The sequence below is a fragment of the Eublepharis macularius genome, chromosome 3 (genome assembly GCF_028583425.1).
Source record: "Eublepharis macularius isolate TG4126 chromosome 3, MPM_Emac_v1.0, whole genome shotgun sequence".
NCBI lineage: Eukaryota > Metazoa > Chordata > Lepidosauria > Squamata > Eublepharidae > Eublepharis > Eublepharis macularius.
This window is the reverse complement of record NC_072792.1, coordinates 86,063,822-86,082,040: the sequence shown is the minus strand read 5'-3', so window position 1 is coordinate 86,082,040 and position 18,219 is coordinate 86,063,822. Positions and strand designations below refer to the sequence as shown.

At 45.7% G+C, this 18,219-nt stretch overlaps 1 protein-coding gene across 4 annotated transcripts in view; it reads left to right on the top strand.

Moving 5' to 3' along the window:
- CASK (calcium/calmodulin dependent serine protein kinase) overlaps nucleotides 1-18,219 on the top strand; it is a 361,240-nt gene that overhangs the window by 271,436 nt on the left and 71,585 nt on the right. For all 4 annotated transcript variants that reach the window (XM_054974058.1, XM_054974057.1, XM_054974056.1 and 1 more), the window contains exons 13-14: nucleotides 574-654; nucleotides 16,236-16,424. In XM_054974058.1, the coding sequence (XP_054830033.1) occupies nucleotides 574-654; nucleotides 16,236-16,424 (270 nt within the window). The remainder of the gene's footprint in view (nucleotides 1-573; nucleotides 655-16,235; nucleotides 16,425-18,219) is intronic.

The window sequence follows — 18,219 nt, the reverse complement described above, 5'->3', positions numbered from 1 at the left end:
CAATAAAACCTTAAAGACCTTAAAGATACTTATTAAAGACATATTCTGCTCATATGTGGAGCTTCCAGTAATCTCTTATTCAGATTACTGATCAAGTCTATGCCTTGTTAGCTTCAATTATTCTTAAGCATTTATTCCATCTAGACTGTTTACTGGGTACATGATTTGTTTACTTTTGCAGCTTGTGTTCAACTGCATATCCACTGAGTTATGTGGAACTTCTAACCAGGCCCAGATATGAAAGGATTTTGCATTTTTACTTTGGTTACAACTATGCTGGCAAAAATAATATGAAATGTATTTTACTCAAATTGATCAAAACATTAGTACAAAACTAATAATATTATGTTTGTTAAGGCAAAGTATTGATCAGAAGTAAAATTGTTTACACTGCCATTTAAATTTTTGTGGTATTTTAGTCAAATATTTTTTTAAAATCCACTTTGTTCTTTTATAAATTTGATCGCAAATTTATTTGGGTTAATAGTTTTCATGACTCACCAGAATAAAACACTTCCATTTATTTTAAACTCCAGTTCACCTGATTGTCATTTCTACTGATTCGATTCACAGGTATTAGAAGAAATTTCATGTTACCCTGAAAATAGTGATGCAAAAGAACTTAAACGTATTTTAACACAACCTCATTTCATGGTAAGCAAATGTTGCAAAAGCAGTCTTCTGTGTTTGTCTTATGTGCCATCAAGTCACTTCTGACTTATGACCACCTATGAATTAACAACCTCCAAACTGCACTATCCTTGGCAACCTCGCTCAGGTCTTGCAGACTGAAAGCCAGGGCTTCCTTTATTCAGTCCATCTCATACTGAGTCTTCCTCTTTTCCTACTGCCTTCAACTTTTCGTAGTGAGTCTTGCCTTCTCATGATGTGATCAAAGTACAGTAGCCTCAGTTTAGTAATTTTAGCTTCTTGGTAGAATTCAGGTTTCATTTTATCTTAGAACCCATCTATCTGCCCATGATATCTGTCAAACTCTCTCCTCCAGTACCACATTTCAAATGAATCAGTTTTCTTCCTGTCAGCTTTCTTCATTGTCCAGCTTTTACATCCTTAATGTTGCTCATTATGAGAGGTGGAGCAAAGAAAAGATCAATATATTGCAAGGACCTGTGGAAATGGGATGAGAACAATATGTCAATTATACCTGTGCAACCAGGGGACCCACAAGCAGGGGACCCGAAAGGACTTGTGGGGGACATATAATTCCCTTCTCCCACTATTTCCTTTTTCCTTTCCCTGAAAGCCCCTATAACCTCTTTTTCCAGCCTTCTTCACCTTCCCATCCACCAGCCAACCTACTTTTATCTGCTCCCCTGGTTTTCAGTTTTCCCTCCTTCCCTACCCTAGCAGCCCGTACCTGGGAAAACTATACCATTTTTCATTATTATTTATTTATTTTATCGTATTTGTATTCTGCCCTCCCCACGAGCTGGCTCAGGGCAGATAACAGCATTAAGAACATTTAAAACACTCCATATAAAACATTTAAAAACATCATACAAAAATATAAAAAATAGCAGCACTCTTTTCCCTGATGGCAGCAATACAGTTAATAACAAATAATGCAACAGTACAATTGAACATAGCAGTAGCTTAAGAACAGTGGTGGGCAGTTCTCATAGGGAGGGGGGTAGATGTTGTATCCTCCAGCCAGCAGAGGCCCAGCCTCAGCCATAAGCCTGGTGGAATGGCAGAAAGATAGTAGATCCTGCCAGGCCCTGGTCTCGGTAGACAGAGTGTTCCACCAGGTAGGAGCCAGGACTGAGAAAGCTCTGGCTCTAGTCGAGGCCAGGTGGGCCTCCTTGGAGCCAGGGACTGATAACAATTTCTTTCCTCCTGATTGGAGGGTCCTCTGGGGAATATACGGGGAGAGACGGTCCCTCAGGTATGCTGGCCCCAGTCCGCACAGGGCCTTATAGGTCAATACCAAGACCTTGAACCTGATCTGATACTCCACTGGCAACCAATGCAGCTTGCGCAATATTGGTGTAATATGTGCCCTATTTGGTGCTTTTATAATGATGCGCGCCGCTGCATTTTCCACCAGCTGTAATCTTCAGGTCAGGCTCAAGGGTAGGCCCACGTAGAGCGAGCTATAGTAATTTAACCTAGAGATGACCATTGCCTGGATCACTGTAGTTAAGTCACAGGTAGACAGATAAGGGACAAGTTGCCTGGTCTGCTGCAAGTGGAAAAAAGAAGACCTGACAACCGTTGTGACCTGTGCCTCCATTTTCAGGGAGGCATCTAGGATCACCCCCAGGCTCTTAACCCTCAGAACTGGCACAAGCTGTGCCCCATCGAGGGCCGGGAGCCGGAGTCCCGAATCCAGTCCTCTGTGGATTAAATACAGGACCTCCATCTTTGTTGGGTTCAGTTTCAGTCGACTCTGTTTCAACCAATCAGTTGCGGCTGCAAACGCATGTTCCTGGACATCTGGGGCTGAGCCGGGCCAGCCAGCCATCATCAGATACAGCTGGGTATCATCTGCATATTGATGACACCCAAGCCTGAAACTTCGCACCAACTGGGCAAGGGGGTGCATGTAGATGTTAAACAGTAAAGGGGAGAGTATTGCCCCCTGCAGGACCCCGCACACCAATGGGTGACAAGGTGACAATTTCTCCCCAAGCGCCACCCTCTGTCCCCGACTGTGGAGAAGAGACAAGCCACTGTAAGACAGTCCCTCGTATCCCCACATCGGCGAGGCGGTGAGTCAGAAGATCGTAATCGACTATGTCAAACTCTACTGACAAATCCAATAATACCAGCAGCGCTGAACCACCTCAGTCCAGATGTCTGCGAAGGTCGTCTGTGAGGGCGACCAGCAGCGTCTCCGTCCTATGTCCTGGCCGGAACCTGGACTGAAAGGGATCTAGGGCTGAGACATCATTCAGAAAGCCCTGTATCTGTCCCACCGCTGCCTGTTCAATCACCTTTCCCAGAAACGGGAGGTTCAAGACTGGGCGATAATTGACCAGGTCAATGGGACCCAGTGATGGTCTCTTCAGGAGAGGTCTCACCATGGCTTCCTTTAGTGGCCCAGGAAAAACCCCAGTGCTCAAGGATGTGTTAACAATGGCCTCCAACAAGGACCGCAGACCATCGGCACTGGCCTTTACCAGCAACGATGGGCATGGGTCCAGGGGGCACGTGGTGGGCCTAACTGATTGCAGGGTCCTGTCAATCTCTTCCCCGGAGAGTGGACTGAACTGATCAAATACTGACCCTAAAGACGGCCAAGGGGTCTCTAGTTCCTTCACTGTATCAACTGTGGCTGGCAAGTCACGGTGGAGAGACAAAAAATTTTCAGCAAAAAAGCTCCCAAAAGCCTCACAGCTGATGTCCGAATTCTGAATTTGGCAGCCTCCCCCTGGGAGGGAGACTAGTGACCGAACCACATTGAACAATTTTGCTGGGTGTGAGCTAGCTGATGCGATGGAGGCTGTATAAAACTCCTTCCTCACAGCCTTCACCGCCATCTCATAGGCTTTCATAAATGTCCTCTAAGATGATCTTGCCTCTTCGTCGCAAGATCGCCGCCACACTCGCTCAAGCTGTCTTAGCTCCCGCTTCTTTTCTTGAAGCTCCTCTGTATACCAGGGAGCCCGTCTTACACGGGGGCAAAGAAGGCGACGGGGAGCGATTTCGTCGATGATCCGGCATTGCCAGTCCTCCACCAGCTCATCTAATGAACCACCGTGGAGCATAGGATCCCACAGAGCATTCTGAAAACCAGTTGGATCCATAAGTCTCAGCGGGCCAGCATAAATCAGCTCACCGCCCTTGCGGGGGGGGGGGGGTATCCCCAGTTGAGCCCTTAAAACCGAGTGGTCTGACCATGGCACTGGTTCTATTGCCTCTAGATCCACATTAAGCCCCATCCCAAAGATCAAGTCTAGCGTGTGGCCCACTCTGTGTGTGGGGGTCGATACAAATTGGGAGAGTCCCAGTGCTGCCATGGAAACTACCAGGTCTGCAGCCTGCACAGAGGAGGCATCTTCAGCGTGGACATTGAAGTCCCCCAAGACCAACACTCTAGAGAACTCCAAAGCCCACCCCACCACCACGTCTAGCAGGCGCAACAGGGTATCTGTTGGTGTGCTAGGCGGCCGGTACACCAGACAGATGGCCAAACTCTCCTTGGCACTCCACACCAGGCCTACACATTCAATGCCAGAGATCTCAGGGGAGGGGAGCAGCTTGAAGGAGAAAGACTCTCGAGTGAGGATTATCTAGTGTCGACCATCAGGCCTGGCCCAGCTGTGCAGTGTGGAATTCACGATGATTTGCAGGGGGGCAGCTCATTTTCCTCTGTATCCTCTTCCCTACAGTGTTGTATGGTAGTAGGTTGCTGTGGTTGCTCAAGGCCTGGCCCTGATGAGGAGTCCTTCAAAGTCCACAACAGCCCTGGAAAGGGTCCTGCCCCCTCCTCCTGCCTTCTGCTAACAGAAAAGAAGACTTGAAGGCTGTGTGGTTGCCTAGTAACAGCCACTAAGGGCATTTGTTTCTTAAAGCTACAGTCACTGCTTCTGTTATTTGGTGGGGGTTAACCCACAGTTGTTTTGTTTTGTGTGTAGATTTCAAATTTTTCTGCAAACCTGTGGCATTTTTCAGGTGTGTAGAAAGATCTTTCTTGTCTTTCATGGCTCCAGTCCCTGGGTTAAGTATCCACATATATGGCCATGTTGCCAGTTAGGTATTTTTAGATATATACTGCTGCTTACAGTGACGCTGGCTTCCACTACCTTTATGTGAAAGCAGACTTCCTTACTCAGTGGCATCCCTAGGTGCAGTCATTTTGTCCCATAGGAGTGCAGTGCATTAATCTGTGGTACGGTAAAAGTTTTGTACTGATGACACCATTGGGATGAGGCTAGTTCTTTCTCTTTTGCTCCCATTTTCTTGGATTGGGAGGTCAGGTTTTGTTTCTCCACAAACAGTATTACAGTATTATAGATTTCAGCAGTGAGAGTGTCGTCTTTTCTTCTGATTCTTGCCCTTCCCTCAACATTAACCTGCTATGGGTTTGGTTTCATTCACAGTAGAATGTAACATAAAATATTGAGAGTTGGCTACTAGATAATGTCATTCTTCCCATTCTAGTTTAATTGTATTTATTGTAGCTTTAAAGTCACTGCACATTTAAACAGTTATATTCTTGGGCATTACATATCCAGAAGAAAGATTGTCCGGGGTGCATGACAAGACTGCCAATTCTTCTGCTTTCTAGGCTTAATCCTGAGAACCTCACAGCAACCAAGCCAGGGTGTGCAAGCATATTTTATTTATTTCTTTATTTACATTATTTATAGTACTTCTTTCTCACAGAGATTCAAGGCAGATTACACAGGGTAAAGCAGTATGATCAATGGCTGAGACAATAATTAAACAATACAGTAGGGTAAGGATTGCAGAAATTTGAAAAGAAGCAGAAATCCAATACAGAGTGACAAACATAAGCAAATTAACATGACATATTAAATGAGGCAGAATTATCCAGTAAGAGCTTACTTACAGCGACAATACACAGTAGTATAGTCAACAGTCTCTATAACTTTACTAATGTATCTCTCTGAACCATATCCTTATACCACACTCCTATGACCTATGTAAAAAAGCCCTCCTGAATAATTCAGTTTTGCATAGTTTGCAGGAAGCCAGGAGAATGGGAGCTTTCCTAACCTCTTCAGGCAGGCCATCCATAAAGTGGAGGCCAAAACAGAGAATGCACATGTATGGACAGCTGTTGATTTTGCTCATTTGCAAGGTGGCATCTGCAGAAGGCACTGTTCAGATAAGTGAAGCTGCTGAGGTGAAACATAGGGGGAGAGGCAGTCCCATAGATATGAGGGACCAAGCCGCAAAGAGCTTTGTATGTGATAGCCAAAACCTTGAATTGAGCTCTGTAACTGATGGAAAGCCAATGGAGTGTCTGCAAAATGGGAGTAATGTGCATTCTTCACCTAACTTCTGATAATAATTGAGTTGCATTGTTCTGTACCAACTGCAGTCTCCAGGTTGAATTCAAAGGAATCCCTGTATACAGTGCATTATAGTAGTCTAGCCTCATTGTTACCATAACATGGATCCACGTGGCTAGATCAGACATGTCAAGGTAGGTGGCTATCTTCCAGGCTAAACTGAGCTTGGAGAAGGCAGTTTTTTACAGTTACAGTTACAGTTACATTAACTTGCAACAATGCTGGATCTAGTATAACCACTAGGCTTTTAACCAAATCTGCAAAGGTCAACTAAAACACATTGAAAATGAGGAACGCAATGTCCTTCAATATCTCCACCTTCCCAGCCAGCATAACTTCTGTCTTGTCTGGGTTCAGTTTCAGTTTATTCATTTTCAGCCATGTTTCTTCAGTTTTCACATATAAATTGCAGACATTTCACATTTGCATTAATAGTTTGCAAAACTGTTGATATTTATAGATTTCCATCTTCAGTTGACAAGCAAAAATTGCAAAGGATTTGATGTACTCGCAATTAGAAAAACAGAACCGAGCCCCTCTAATATAAGGGCCTGTAAAAGTAGGAAAAAGGCAAAGCACCTTCCCCTGAATCCTTCTCTCATGTTGTGTAGACTCCCCAAGACCCATACTTCCTATGGGAAGGCCAAGATAAAGACTATCTATCCCCACTGTACTGTGTCTGTGCCAGTAGTACAGGGTCTGCCACTGGCTAGAGCACAGAGGTACTGCTGTTGTCGCTGAGGTTGTGTGGGAGCCACCACTAGCCAGAGCACATGAAAGCCAGGGCAGCTGCCAGACAAGTCTTGTAAGAGTTATTACTGCCTCTGCCTGGCAAGAGTTGCAGGAGTCGCTTCTGGGAAACATCATCCATTGGGGAGGCATGATAGGAGAGAGGCCCTTTCCAGAGCTACATTGCCTCAGCCAAGACAGAGAGAGGAAGTTAGCTTTGTGACACCATCTTCTTTAGCCACCAGCCAAAGTCTCTTGCTGCCCACAGCCTCTACCTTCAAAAGCTTCCACCTTATCATCCGCTGGCCTCCCACTGCTGTCTCAGTGTGGGGGGGAGGCAGTCTCTAGCTCAGGCTTCCCATTGATTACCACTTGCCACTGAAACTGCAAGACTTGGGCTTAGCCTCTGGCATTGATATTAATGTTACTCAGACTGCTAGTTGGAGCAGAGAGGGGAATGTGCAGCTATGAGACTTGGTGCCTTTTTTGAATATGAGGGTGAGGACCCTTTCCGCCTGTCTAATGAGGCAGCAGCTGTTGCTGCTTCTGCTCATCGCTTGCCTACTGACCCAGACAATGGAGCTTAGATGTGGTTCTCATACCATGGGACCTCACGAGGGGTGTGCAATCTGAGTTTGAGAACCAGTAAAATAGCCAGATTTATGCCGATGCAGCACAATCCAGCTATACTGGTTCCCCGGGATGAACCCAGGATCCAGTCTGGGCAGCCAGACTCTGCTGGGCTGAATTATCCAGCCATGTGGCAGCCACAGTATTGCTGAACATCTCAGAGTGAGAGGGCAGCAATGGCAAAAGGGCTACTGCCCAAATGGAGCCAAGCTCCACGATGCTGAAGGAGAACTGGACAAGACTGGCGGGGCAAGGGAGAGGAGGCAGCAGGCAGAGAGTTGATTACCATCCCATTCTGGCTCTCCTTCCCAACCTGAGTTCCAAAAGAGCCCTTCAAGTCAGCCACCTTTTGAACCCCCATGACTTGGCAAGCCTTCCCCCTTGCTTAGGATTCTCTGGTTTGGTATTGGGATGCTCAGGTTTGATATTGGTTCCCTTGCTACAGATTTGTTGAACGTTGATGGTTCAGCTTGCAAAGGAGTAATTTGAACCAGAGAATCCCAAGCAAGTGGGGGCAAGTGGTATGTAAGGATCTGCCAAGTAACCTTCAAAAGACTCCACTGTTTGTTAGTAAGAGCTTTATTGAGAAGTTGCTAGTTCATGATCTTACTGGGTTCATTGTCAGGAATGAGGTACATCCAAATATCAAAAACGTGTCATTTGCAGGCTAACATTCCCCCCCCCCCTTCCTAGAGGCTGCACAGGAGAGGACACATGGTTCAAGGTTATGTGGGCTCTTTTCCCAGCATCTGGGGGCAAGAAGAATTCACATCCTGAGAGAGTAAAGAAACACAGCTGCAACAGACAGTTATAACATCATAACCTGCAGCCCCAACCCCCCCCCCAGGTATGGGTATGGCAGATGCAGCCAGCATCTTGACATCCTGCCTCCCCAAAAATCAATCTTCCCCCAGTTTCCCCGGATATTTCTTGTGAAAGTTCTTTATCAGTCTGGGAGCTTGGATGTCTGTTGATCTAAACTATTCAGTTTGGCTTTTGGGAAAATACTTCCATTAGAAGAGATAATACAATACTCCTCGGTTTAGTTTAGAGTCCAAAATCAGTTAGATTTTGTGATGAGGCTGTCCTTCCACCATGATAGGAGGTGGAGCCACTGGTGCAGGATGCCATTTATCTGGCCTTGGGTTCTTTTTAGAAGGCTGAAATGGAATACTGGGTGTACCTGTCTCAGGTTGCTAGGTAGTTCCAACTTCACAGTTACATCATTAATTAGACGGATCACCTTGAAGGGCCCTAGATATTTCCACCCCAACTTTTCACTGGGTTAGGCCCCCTTGAGATTCTTTGTAGATACATGCGCACTATCTCCCACCTTCAACTCCCAAGGGGGAGATCTCTTTTTGTCTGCCTGTCGTTTATAGTCCATTTTAGCTCACTTCAGAGTTTGCTTTATAATGTCCCATTGATTTATAATGTCAGTCCACTATTGCTGAAGTTCTCACTCACACACACACACACACACACACACACACCGCCTTCCAGCAGGGTCAGGTTCCAACAGTGGCATGGGTTTCCCTTCAAATCCCTGTGTTACCTTAAAGGGGTTGGCGCCAATAGAACTGTGTACACTATTGGTATAGCAGTATTCTGCATAGGGAAGAAAGTCCATCCAATTATCTAGTTAATAGTTGATATAGCATCTCAGAAATTGTTCCAATATCTGATTTGTGCATTCACTTTGTCCATCTGACTTGGGATGATGGAACGAGCTTAGTCCCTGTTTGATCCCAGTTACCTTTAGTAGTTCCCGTCAGAAGTTGGCAACAAACTGGCTCTTCCTGTCTGATATTATCTTGGTTGGGAAAGAATGCAAATGTACAATATGCTGCATGAACAGGTTGGCCAGTTTCTTTGCTGTGGGAATTTTAGAACAGGGAATGAAGTGAGCCTGCTTAGAGAACAAATCCACTACTACTAGAATCACTGTCTTCCCTTTGCTAGGGAAAAGATCTGTGATGAAATTCATGGAAATAGTAGCCTAGGGTCTGGAGGGAGTCTCCAATAGTTACAGCAATCCTGGAAGTCTCCCTCCCTTTTTTCTTCATCACACACACTTGACAAGTGGACACATACTGAGAAATGTCTTTTCTTATTCCTGGCTACCAAAATTGTCATTGTGCAAGGTGTAAAGTTTTGACAAACCCGAAGTGCCCAACTAATTTGTCATCATGGCACTTTTAAAATATTTCTCCCAGCAGTGATTCAGGAATATACAAATGTCCTTAACGATACCAGCACCCATTCACTCCTTTCACTAAACGTTCCTGCAGAGTTTAGTCCCCTTCTTTTAGGTTTCTCCTTTCACTCTGTCCCACCACGAGTTAGCAGGGGTTGGGGAAAGTTTGCAAGTCGGATCGTGTTATAGCCGTTCCCCCTAGTTGGCTGGGTGTAAACATTGTGTCAATGTTGTCCTCTCTCTGACATTGTGTCCTCTCTCTGACTATCATGTTGAGGAAAGCAGAACAGTGAATCTGCTAGGAACTTTGATTTCCCTGGAAGATGCTTAAGGGTGAATCAAAACTTGAAGAAAAACTCTGCCCACCTGAGTTGGTTTGCACCTAGTTTTCTGGGCATACGGAGAGCTTCCAAGTTCTTATGATCTGTCCATACTTTGAATGGTACTCTTGCACCTTCCAACCGATGTCTCCCAAGTAGAGAGTGCTAGTTTTATAGCAGCTGCCTCTTTATCCCTCACGGACCAATTTTTTCAGTCTCAAAGAACTTCGAGCCATAAGCATTGGGGTGCAGCTCACCGTCTGAGCTCTCCTGCAGAATTACCCCACCCATAGCCACGTCACTGGCATCGACTTGAACAATGAATTTTTATTCTCATCAGGGTGACACAGTATGGGTTCAGAGGGAAACAGTTCTTTTAATTTTTCAAATGCTTGCTGGCAGTCTGTAGTCCAGGTCAGTTTAGCTCCTGGCTTTGCTTCTCCTGCCCACTTACCCTTAGTTTTCAACAAATCAGTCAAGGGTAAAGCAGTCTCAGCAAAATTTCTAATAAACGGTCTATAGAAGTTTGCAAAGCCCAGGAATGATTGTAATTGCTGCTTTTTTCTCGGAGCCTCTCACTCCTTTGACCACCTATACTTCGGCCGAATCCATCCCCAGCCCCTTTCCTGCTTCTCGATACCCCAGGAAATCCAGTTCCTGCTTGTGGAATTCACATTTGGAGAGTTTTGCATACAACTTGTTCTGGTGGAGAGTAGTCAGCACCTCTCTGACTAATTTGACATGTGATTCATAATCACTGCTATAAATTAACACATCATCCAGAAAAACGACCACCCCTTTGTATAAATGCTCGTGCAAAACTTCATTAATTAAATTCATGAAGACTCCAGGTGCTCCTTGGAGACCAAACAGCATAACCAAGTATTCAAATTGGCCCAGAGGGGTATTGAATGCCGTTTTCCATTCATCCCCCTCTCTGAATCTTACTCGGAAGTAAGCATCCCTTAAGTCTGGTTTGGTAAAGATTTTCCCTTTGGCAACCACTCCAAGCAGGTCCCTAATGAGGGGTAGGGGATATGCATTAGATATGGACACTGCATTCATTCTGCGGTTGTCTGTACTGTCTTAAACCCTCACTCTTTTTCTTGAGAAACAGCACTGGGGCAGCATGAGGGGAGCTCACCAGTCGGATGAACCCACTTTGTAAATTTTTGTCAGTAAACTTCCTGAGCTCACCACGCTCAGCGGGGCTCATAGAATACAACTTTCCCTTGAGAAGACTATGCTCTGGGAATAACTCAATGACACAGTCAGTGGGGCAGAGGCAGGGAAGAATGTTAACTTCCTCCTCTTCAAACACTTGTTTTAAGTCTTGATACTCATGAGGGATCCCTTCAATCTCCTCCTTTGTTAAGCACACAGTCTCCGGCATGAGAGGTGGGGTGGCACCCCACTGAGTTTTCCACACATGTTCCTGGCACTCTACTGCAGGGAAGCAGAGGCAGCCTACCTTCCAGTGCACATATGGATTGTGATCAGAAAGCCATCTGACTCCCAACACCATGCGGAACTTTGCAGTGAGGCTGATAACAAAAGCTCTTTCCTCCCAATAATTTCCCATCCCCACCGGGGTTAACTCAGTCTCATATGTACACAGGGTTCTTTTCATCGAAGACCCATCCATTTGCTCAAACTAGAGCAGTTCTGGCACTAGATCTAGTCCTAAACCCGTGGCTAGGGCAGGGGAGAGTAGATCTCTACTGCATCCAGAATCAATCAGAGTTCGAACCCTGTTGTGGGTTCCTTGCTTTGGATGCAGTAGGGTGATGTGGACAAATAACAAAGCTCTTCTTGGCCTTACCTGAGTTGGCACCAGCTCCTTTAGGACCTGCCATCTGGTGCCTTTCACAGCAGGTCCCTGTCTTTTCCCGCCGGCTGTACTCCTCCTCTCTGCTGCTGCCATCTCCAGAGTTCTCTGGCTCTGGGCTCACTCCTGCCGCCACTGCCTTCTTGTGGTTGGCAGTGCTGCCCCTCTCCTCTTGAGATAGCTCGGCCCACTCTGGCTCCGGCCATTGGACACCGGTTTGGCCTCCAGCAGCGTTTTCCTTCCACTAGGGCATTCAGCCGCAAAGTGGCCAGCTCCACCACATTTTAAACAGTGCCCTTGTTCCAGCCTCCTCTCCTTCTCAGTCAAGCGGAGCGGTCTCCCTCTCAGCTTATATTCCCCTCGGGTCTTGGCAGCTTCCCAAGGCTGTCCTGCTTGATGCTGAAGGCAAAGCAGTTTTACTACTTGCTCCCAGTTTTCGATCTCACATGCCAACTGGATCAAGCTTAGTAGGGTTTGAGGATCATCCTGAACCATTGCTTTAGCCACTAAGTCCAGATTTAAGCCCACACGAAAGAACTGTACTTTCACTGATTCAGTCCAGTCGGGCACTTTGATGGCACATGCTCTAAATTCAGCTGCAAATTCATGCACCAGCCACTTCCCCTGCTGCATGCAGTTCATCTTAGTTCTTGTTCTCTCCTCCTCAAGGGGATCTTCATACTGCACTCTCAAGGTGTGTATAAACGCTCTCATGCTTCCAAGCTCCAGGGCTTGCATGGAATAGAGAGTCACATACCACTTCGCTGCTTCTCCCCCCAACCAGGACATGAGATAGCTTACCTGGCTGGCTTCATCAGGGAAAGACTCTTCCCACCCTCTCAAGAACTCTGCCGCTTGCACTAGGAAGTAACCTACATAGCTCCTCAGGGTCTCCTTCAAAGCGGGCTTCCAATTTCCTCTGGCCCCACAGCAGCTGGGGCAGAGGCGCTGGGCCCGGGCAAGTGGGTTCCGCAGGCAGCCCCAACAGCACCTGCTCTTCTAACAGATTGACTGGCTGCACAGGGAGTCCTAGTCTGTCTGGTCCTAGTCCTAATCCATCAGTCCGTTCCTGACAAACTGTGTAAGGATCTGCCAAGTAACCTTCAAAAGACTCCACTGTTTGTTAGTAAGAGCTTTATTGAAAAGTTGCTAGTTCATGATCTTACTGGGTTCATTGTCAGGAATGAGGTACATCCAAATATCAAAAACATATATCATTTGCGGGCTACATTCCCTCCCCTTCCTAGAGGCTGGCTAATTCTGCTGGGAACTATCTGAACAGGGGAGGACACATGGTTCAAGGTTATGTGGGCTCTTTTCCCAGCGGCTGAGGGCAAGAAGAATTCACATCCTGGGAGAGTAAAGAAACACAGCTGCAACAGACAGTCATAACATCATAACCTCCAGCCCCAGCCCCCCAGGTATGGGTATGGCAGATGCGGTCAGCATCTTGACAGTTTTGGAGTTTAAAGGCCTTGGAAATGTTTTCCCATAGGAAACAATGGAGAGTGGCTGGGGATAGCTTGTTCAGGGGCCCATAGAATTGGACCCCAGGGTCCAACCTTCCTAAAATTTGGGACGTCTTTAGTGGAGTCAGGAGTAGGTTGTCAGGAGTCAGTCAGAGGGGGTGTTTTTCCAGAAATAATAATCCTACTATATAAAAGGCTAAGCGTATTCAAGATAACTCACTTGCTACCTTGGTGCACCTCCAGAGGGCGCTGCTGTGGAGGGAAGCCCAGATGAGGTAGCCAGACCTTCAGCCATGGTGGGAAGCCCAGGCCAGAATCAAGCATGGAGCAGGTGGCAATGGCTTCACCCAGCTGGGATCAGGAGCAGAGAAGGTGGCAATGCCCACTCCTTGCTTTCACCCAGCTGGGATCAGGAGCGAAGCAGGTGGCAATGCCTACCCCCCGACCTTCACCCAGCAGGGATGAGGAGCAAAGCAGGTGGTAACGCCCGCCCCCCCCCCCGCCTTCATCCACCTGGGATCAGGAATGGAGCAAGTGGCAATGCCCGGCTGCCCTTCACCCAGCTGGGAACAGGAGTGGAGCAGGTGGCAATGCCTGCCCCCCCTTCACCCTGCCAGGATCAGGCAAGGTGCCCAAAAACGGCACTTGCTGCTATAAATAACAGTTACTATATAATTACCAAAAATTCCTTTTCCTTTAAAGTGCACAGTGACAAGATATGCTTTACACAAACATTTACAATAAATTCACAATCCAAGTATGTTACAGGATCAGACAAGGAGCAGGTGACAATGCCCGCTCCTTCACCTGGCCAGGATCAAGAGTGAAGCATGAGGCAATGCCCGCACCCCTTCACCCGACATGGATCAAGTACAGAACAAAAGGTTTTGCCTGCCTTCCCTTCACCCAGTCAGGATCAGGCAGCAATGCCCACCCCCCAACGTCACCCAGCAGGGATCAGGAGTGGAGCTGGTGGTAATTCCTACCGCTCGCCTTCACCTGGCTAGGATCAGGCATGGAGCAGGTGGCAATTCCCCCTCGCCCCCCCATTCAACCTGCTGGAATCAAGCGCAGAGCAAGCAGCAATGCCCCCCCCCACTTCATCCAACTGGAATCAGTCGCAGAGTAGGAGGCAGTGCCTGCCCCCCCCTCACCCAGCTGGGATCAGGAGTATAGCAGGTGGCAGTGCCCACCCACCCCTTAACTCGGCCAAGATCAGGCAAAGAGTAGGAGGCAATGTCTGCCCCTTCACCCAGTTGGGATCACTCAAGGAGCAGATGGCAATGCCCGCCCCCCCTTCACTCAGCCGGGATCAGGCGCAGAGGAAGTGGCCATGCCTTCCCCCCCTCACCTTCATCCGACTGTTATCAGTGACAGAGGAGGAGGGAATGCCCACCTACCCACCTACCCCTTTCTAGAGCCCATTGTATTTTTTCCCACAACGGGCTCTTTTGCTAGTAATAATAATAACATTTGATTTCTATACTGCCCTTCAGGACAACTTAACATCTATTCAGAGCAGTTTACAAAGTATGTTATTATTATCCCCACAGCAACAATAACCCTGTGAGGTGAGTGGGGCTGAGAGAGCTCTGGAAGAGCTGTGAGTGACCCAAAGTCACACAGCTGGTTTCAAGTGGAGGAGTGGGGAATCAAACCCAGTTCTCCAAATTTGAATCTCACTGCTCTTAACTGCTATGCCAAACTGATCCACACACTACCACCAGAGAAAGGTAGTTTTTCTCTTCAATTGATCTATGTAACTTGCATCTTAGGTGTTTTGCACCCTCCACTAAGCAGTTATTTTTATTTTATTTATCATATTTATACCCTGCCCTCCCCATGAAAGGGCTCAGGACAGCTAACAACAGGAAAACATACATTAAAATCATAAACAGTTATCTAAAAACAATATTTTAAGAGCTCAATACAACATACTAGACTGGCGCCATGAACAGTACAGGCTACATTACATTATCTAAAAAACATGGATACAGGTGTGGTGCGAGCCTGGGACAGCCAGTGATGGAATATGTAGAGGGGGACAGACGGGACAATTCGCTGGCTCTCAACCAAAGGCTTGGTGGAACATCTCCGTTTTACAAGCCCTGCGGAAATGTAGTGGGTCCCGCAGGGCCCAGATCTTGATCAGGAGCATGTTCCACCAGGCCGGGTCGAGGTCAGATGAATGTCCCATGGACTAGGGACCACCAAAAGCTGCTTATCCGCAGAACGCAAGGCCTTGTGGGGGACATAGTGGGAGAGTAGATTTCAGCCCCAAGCTTCTCACAGAAAAAATACTTTTCTTTAGCCCCCCCTCCCAGATTTCTGTAAGCTTGTTCCACACAACTTGTGGTCCAAATGTCTTTTAGCCAACCATAATAAGAGACAGATGCAGAGTCCTGTGGATGAAGCACTCTATAACTGTTTATTAAACGATGGAGGAATGATGGTTACACAAAGAGTAAAAGGTCCCCTCGTGCCCAACGCTCATCAAAGCTACAATAGCAGTACAAAGCAATTAATACCTTTTGGTTAATTATAATATTTGTTGGCTCTGAGCCAACAATACTTATTGGCTCAGAAAATACAGTGGCCCCCATTGACTCAGATGGATGACCACCTCTCATGATACAAGTGTCCAGGGGTATCCTTATTGGAAGAAACAACTTAGGTCAACAGCACAATTACAATATTACCCGATTGCCATTGCTTATCTTATCAATCCTTGGTCTATCTCTTGAAGGAACATCTCCCTTCCTTTCCCACTCATCTCTTTCATAGGCTTTTCATTCATTTATTTACAGGAGCATGTGGGAGGCATATTTTCTCACCTTTTCATGTTATATAACACTGCTCTTTAAATATAAAAAGTATATTTATAAGCATTTTTGTTTCAGAGACATCATTATTATTAATATTGGGGTACAGAAATATGAATTAAAAGATGCTATATGCTTCTGAAAAACTTTCATTATGTATATAATTTATGTCAAATCTTTGTAGATGGAGAATAGGCTGAAGAGACTATGCAATCTGACAACTGTCTTTTTACAGGCCTTACTTCAAACTCATGATGTGGTGGCACATGAAGTTTACAGTGATGAAGCATTAAGAGTTACACCTCCTCCCACCTCTCCATATCTAAATGGAGATTCTCCTGAAAGTGTCAATGGTGATTTGGATATGGAGAATGTAACAAGAGTACGATTAGTTCAGTTCCAGAAAAACACAGATGAACCAATGGTATGTACACCACTACATTTAGCTCCCCACGTCTGAGATGCATCTAGGTGGCATCTACATGGGGACAGGATTTTGAGGTTTAACCAGTGTTGGTGTAACTGCAGATAAAGTGCAGCAGCTACAGGGCTTCCACACAGCAAGTTTCCCTGCAGTCTCCCTACCCCAGTCCCCCATAATGCCCTCCCTCCTCTGGCCACCAGAACTTTTGCAATTTTTTTAAAAAAATCGGCACTAGAATATCATTATAGTGATACACTCTTGTACCTATAGGTGTAACAGATCCTCTGAATTCCCAGTTTTCATTTAAAAAAAAAAGTTTCTAGCTCCGTCCGTCTCTTGTGAAGACATGCCTTTTTCCTCATATGTCCACAAGAGAAGGCTCTAGAGACTTTAAAAAAAATAAAATATGAGAACCTACTATACATAATGTTACAACGTTTTATCAATATAACTTTATTCAAGTGCCGATTTTTCTTCTAAAAGCCTGCTAGTGGGGGAGGGGGGGAGGAAATGGCTGCCATGTGGACAAGATCAGGAAAAATAGCTGCCAAGTGGGCTGGAAAATACAAAATTTTCCCAACCACAAAATGCTATGGGGAAGCAGGAAAACAACTCACTTCCCAAAAGGATTGAACTTGGGGCAGATAAGCTTTGTGGATGTGGAAATGGCCTAGTCATCATCAAATGGTAAATTATAGGTCATGAATGGATCTCACGAAAGGTAGTTTGAAATTTTCTGCTTACTGTAGCTCTCAGGTTCTGCAGTATATCTGCAGCTCTGTCTTTTATAAAAATTGAAATTATTTTCAGACAAAAGATAGTAGTCGTAAATATGATACTGCAGTACTAGAGAGTAAAGATCTTGATTTAAATCGAAGAAAACAGAACAAGTATTCTGGCAAAAATGGGATATTTCACAGAATAATAAAGCCATAGATACTGTCAGGATCATTTCATAATATTTTTTTTAGTAGTGTTTTCTGTCTAGGACAGGGTTCCCCAACATTTTTGAGCCTGTGGACATATTTGGAATTCTGACAGTAGTGGGCGGAGCAACAATATGGCTGCTACAGCTTGCCTTCACTCACACAGTGAAGATCCTTGTGCTATGGAAGCAATGTTTTTAAAAATCTGCAAAGTTAATCAATACTCCAGTGTCCAAGCAGAAGCCATGCTTTGTAAAAGCCCCACCTGGCCCACCCACTTTCTAAAAACACTTAAGAGGCACCAGAAAAAGTGTTGACGGGCACAATTGTGCCCACAGGCACCACATTGGGGACCCCTTGTCTAGGACAATATTGGAAGATAAGACCTGCTTTCAAAATGCATAGGACTGTTTCAGAAAGGTTTATTCAGTTATTCATAGTTCCCAAAGCTTAATTCTTAATATTGTTTGACAGAGTAGCAAATGAAGAATCATAGTCCATTGGGGGGGGGCTGTTATGATAGAACTACCTTCTAAAAATCAATGCACATTACTGAATATTATTAATATTATTGTTTGTTCTTATTGCTGTTATAGACATTTAGCTTCCTCAAATTAGACATAGCCATTCTTTCCAGCTGATTTGGATGTGTTATATATTTCCACACAGAACAGCACGAGTACCCTGAAGATGTAGCAACATGGAGGAAATAATGCCTGAGCCAGCATAATCCTGGCAGCAGTATAGTAGTGCCAAGCTACCATGTAAAGCTACCATGTAGTTTACCATGTAAACTAGCCATTTGTCAGTGTGAATATAGCCCATTTTCCAATTTCAACCTAATCCATACTAAAATATGCCTGAGCCAG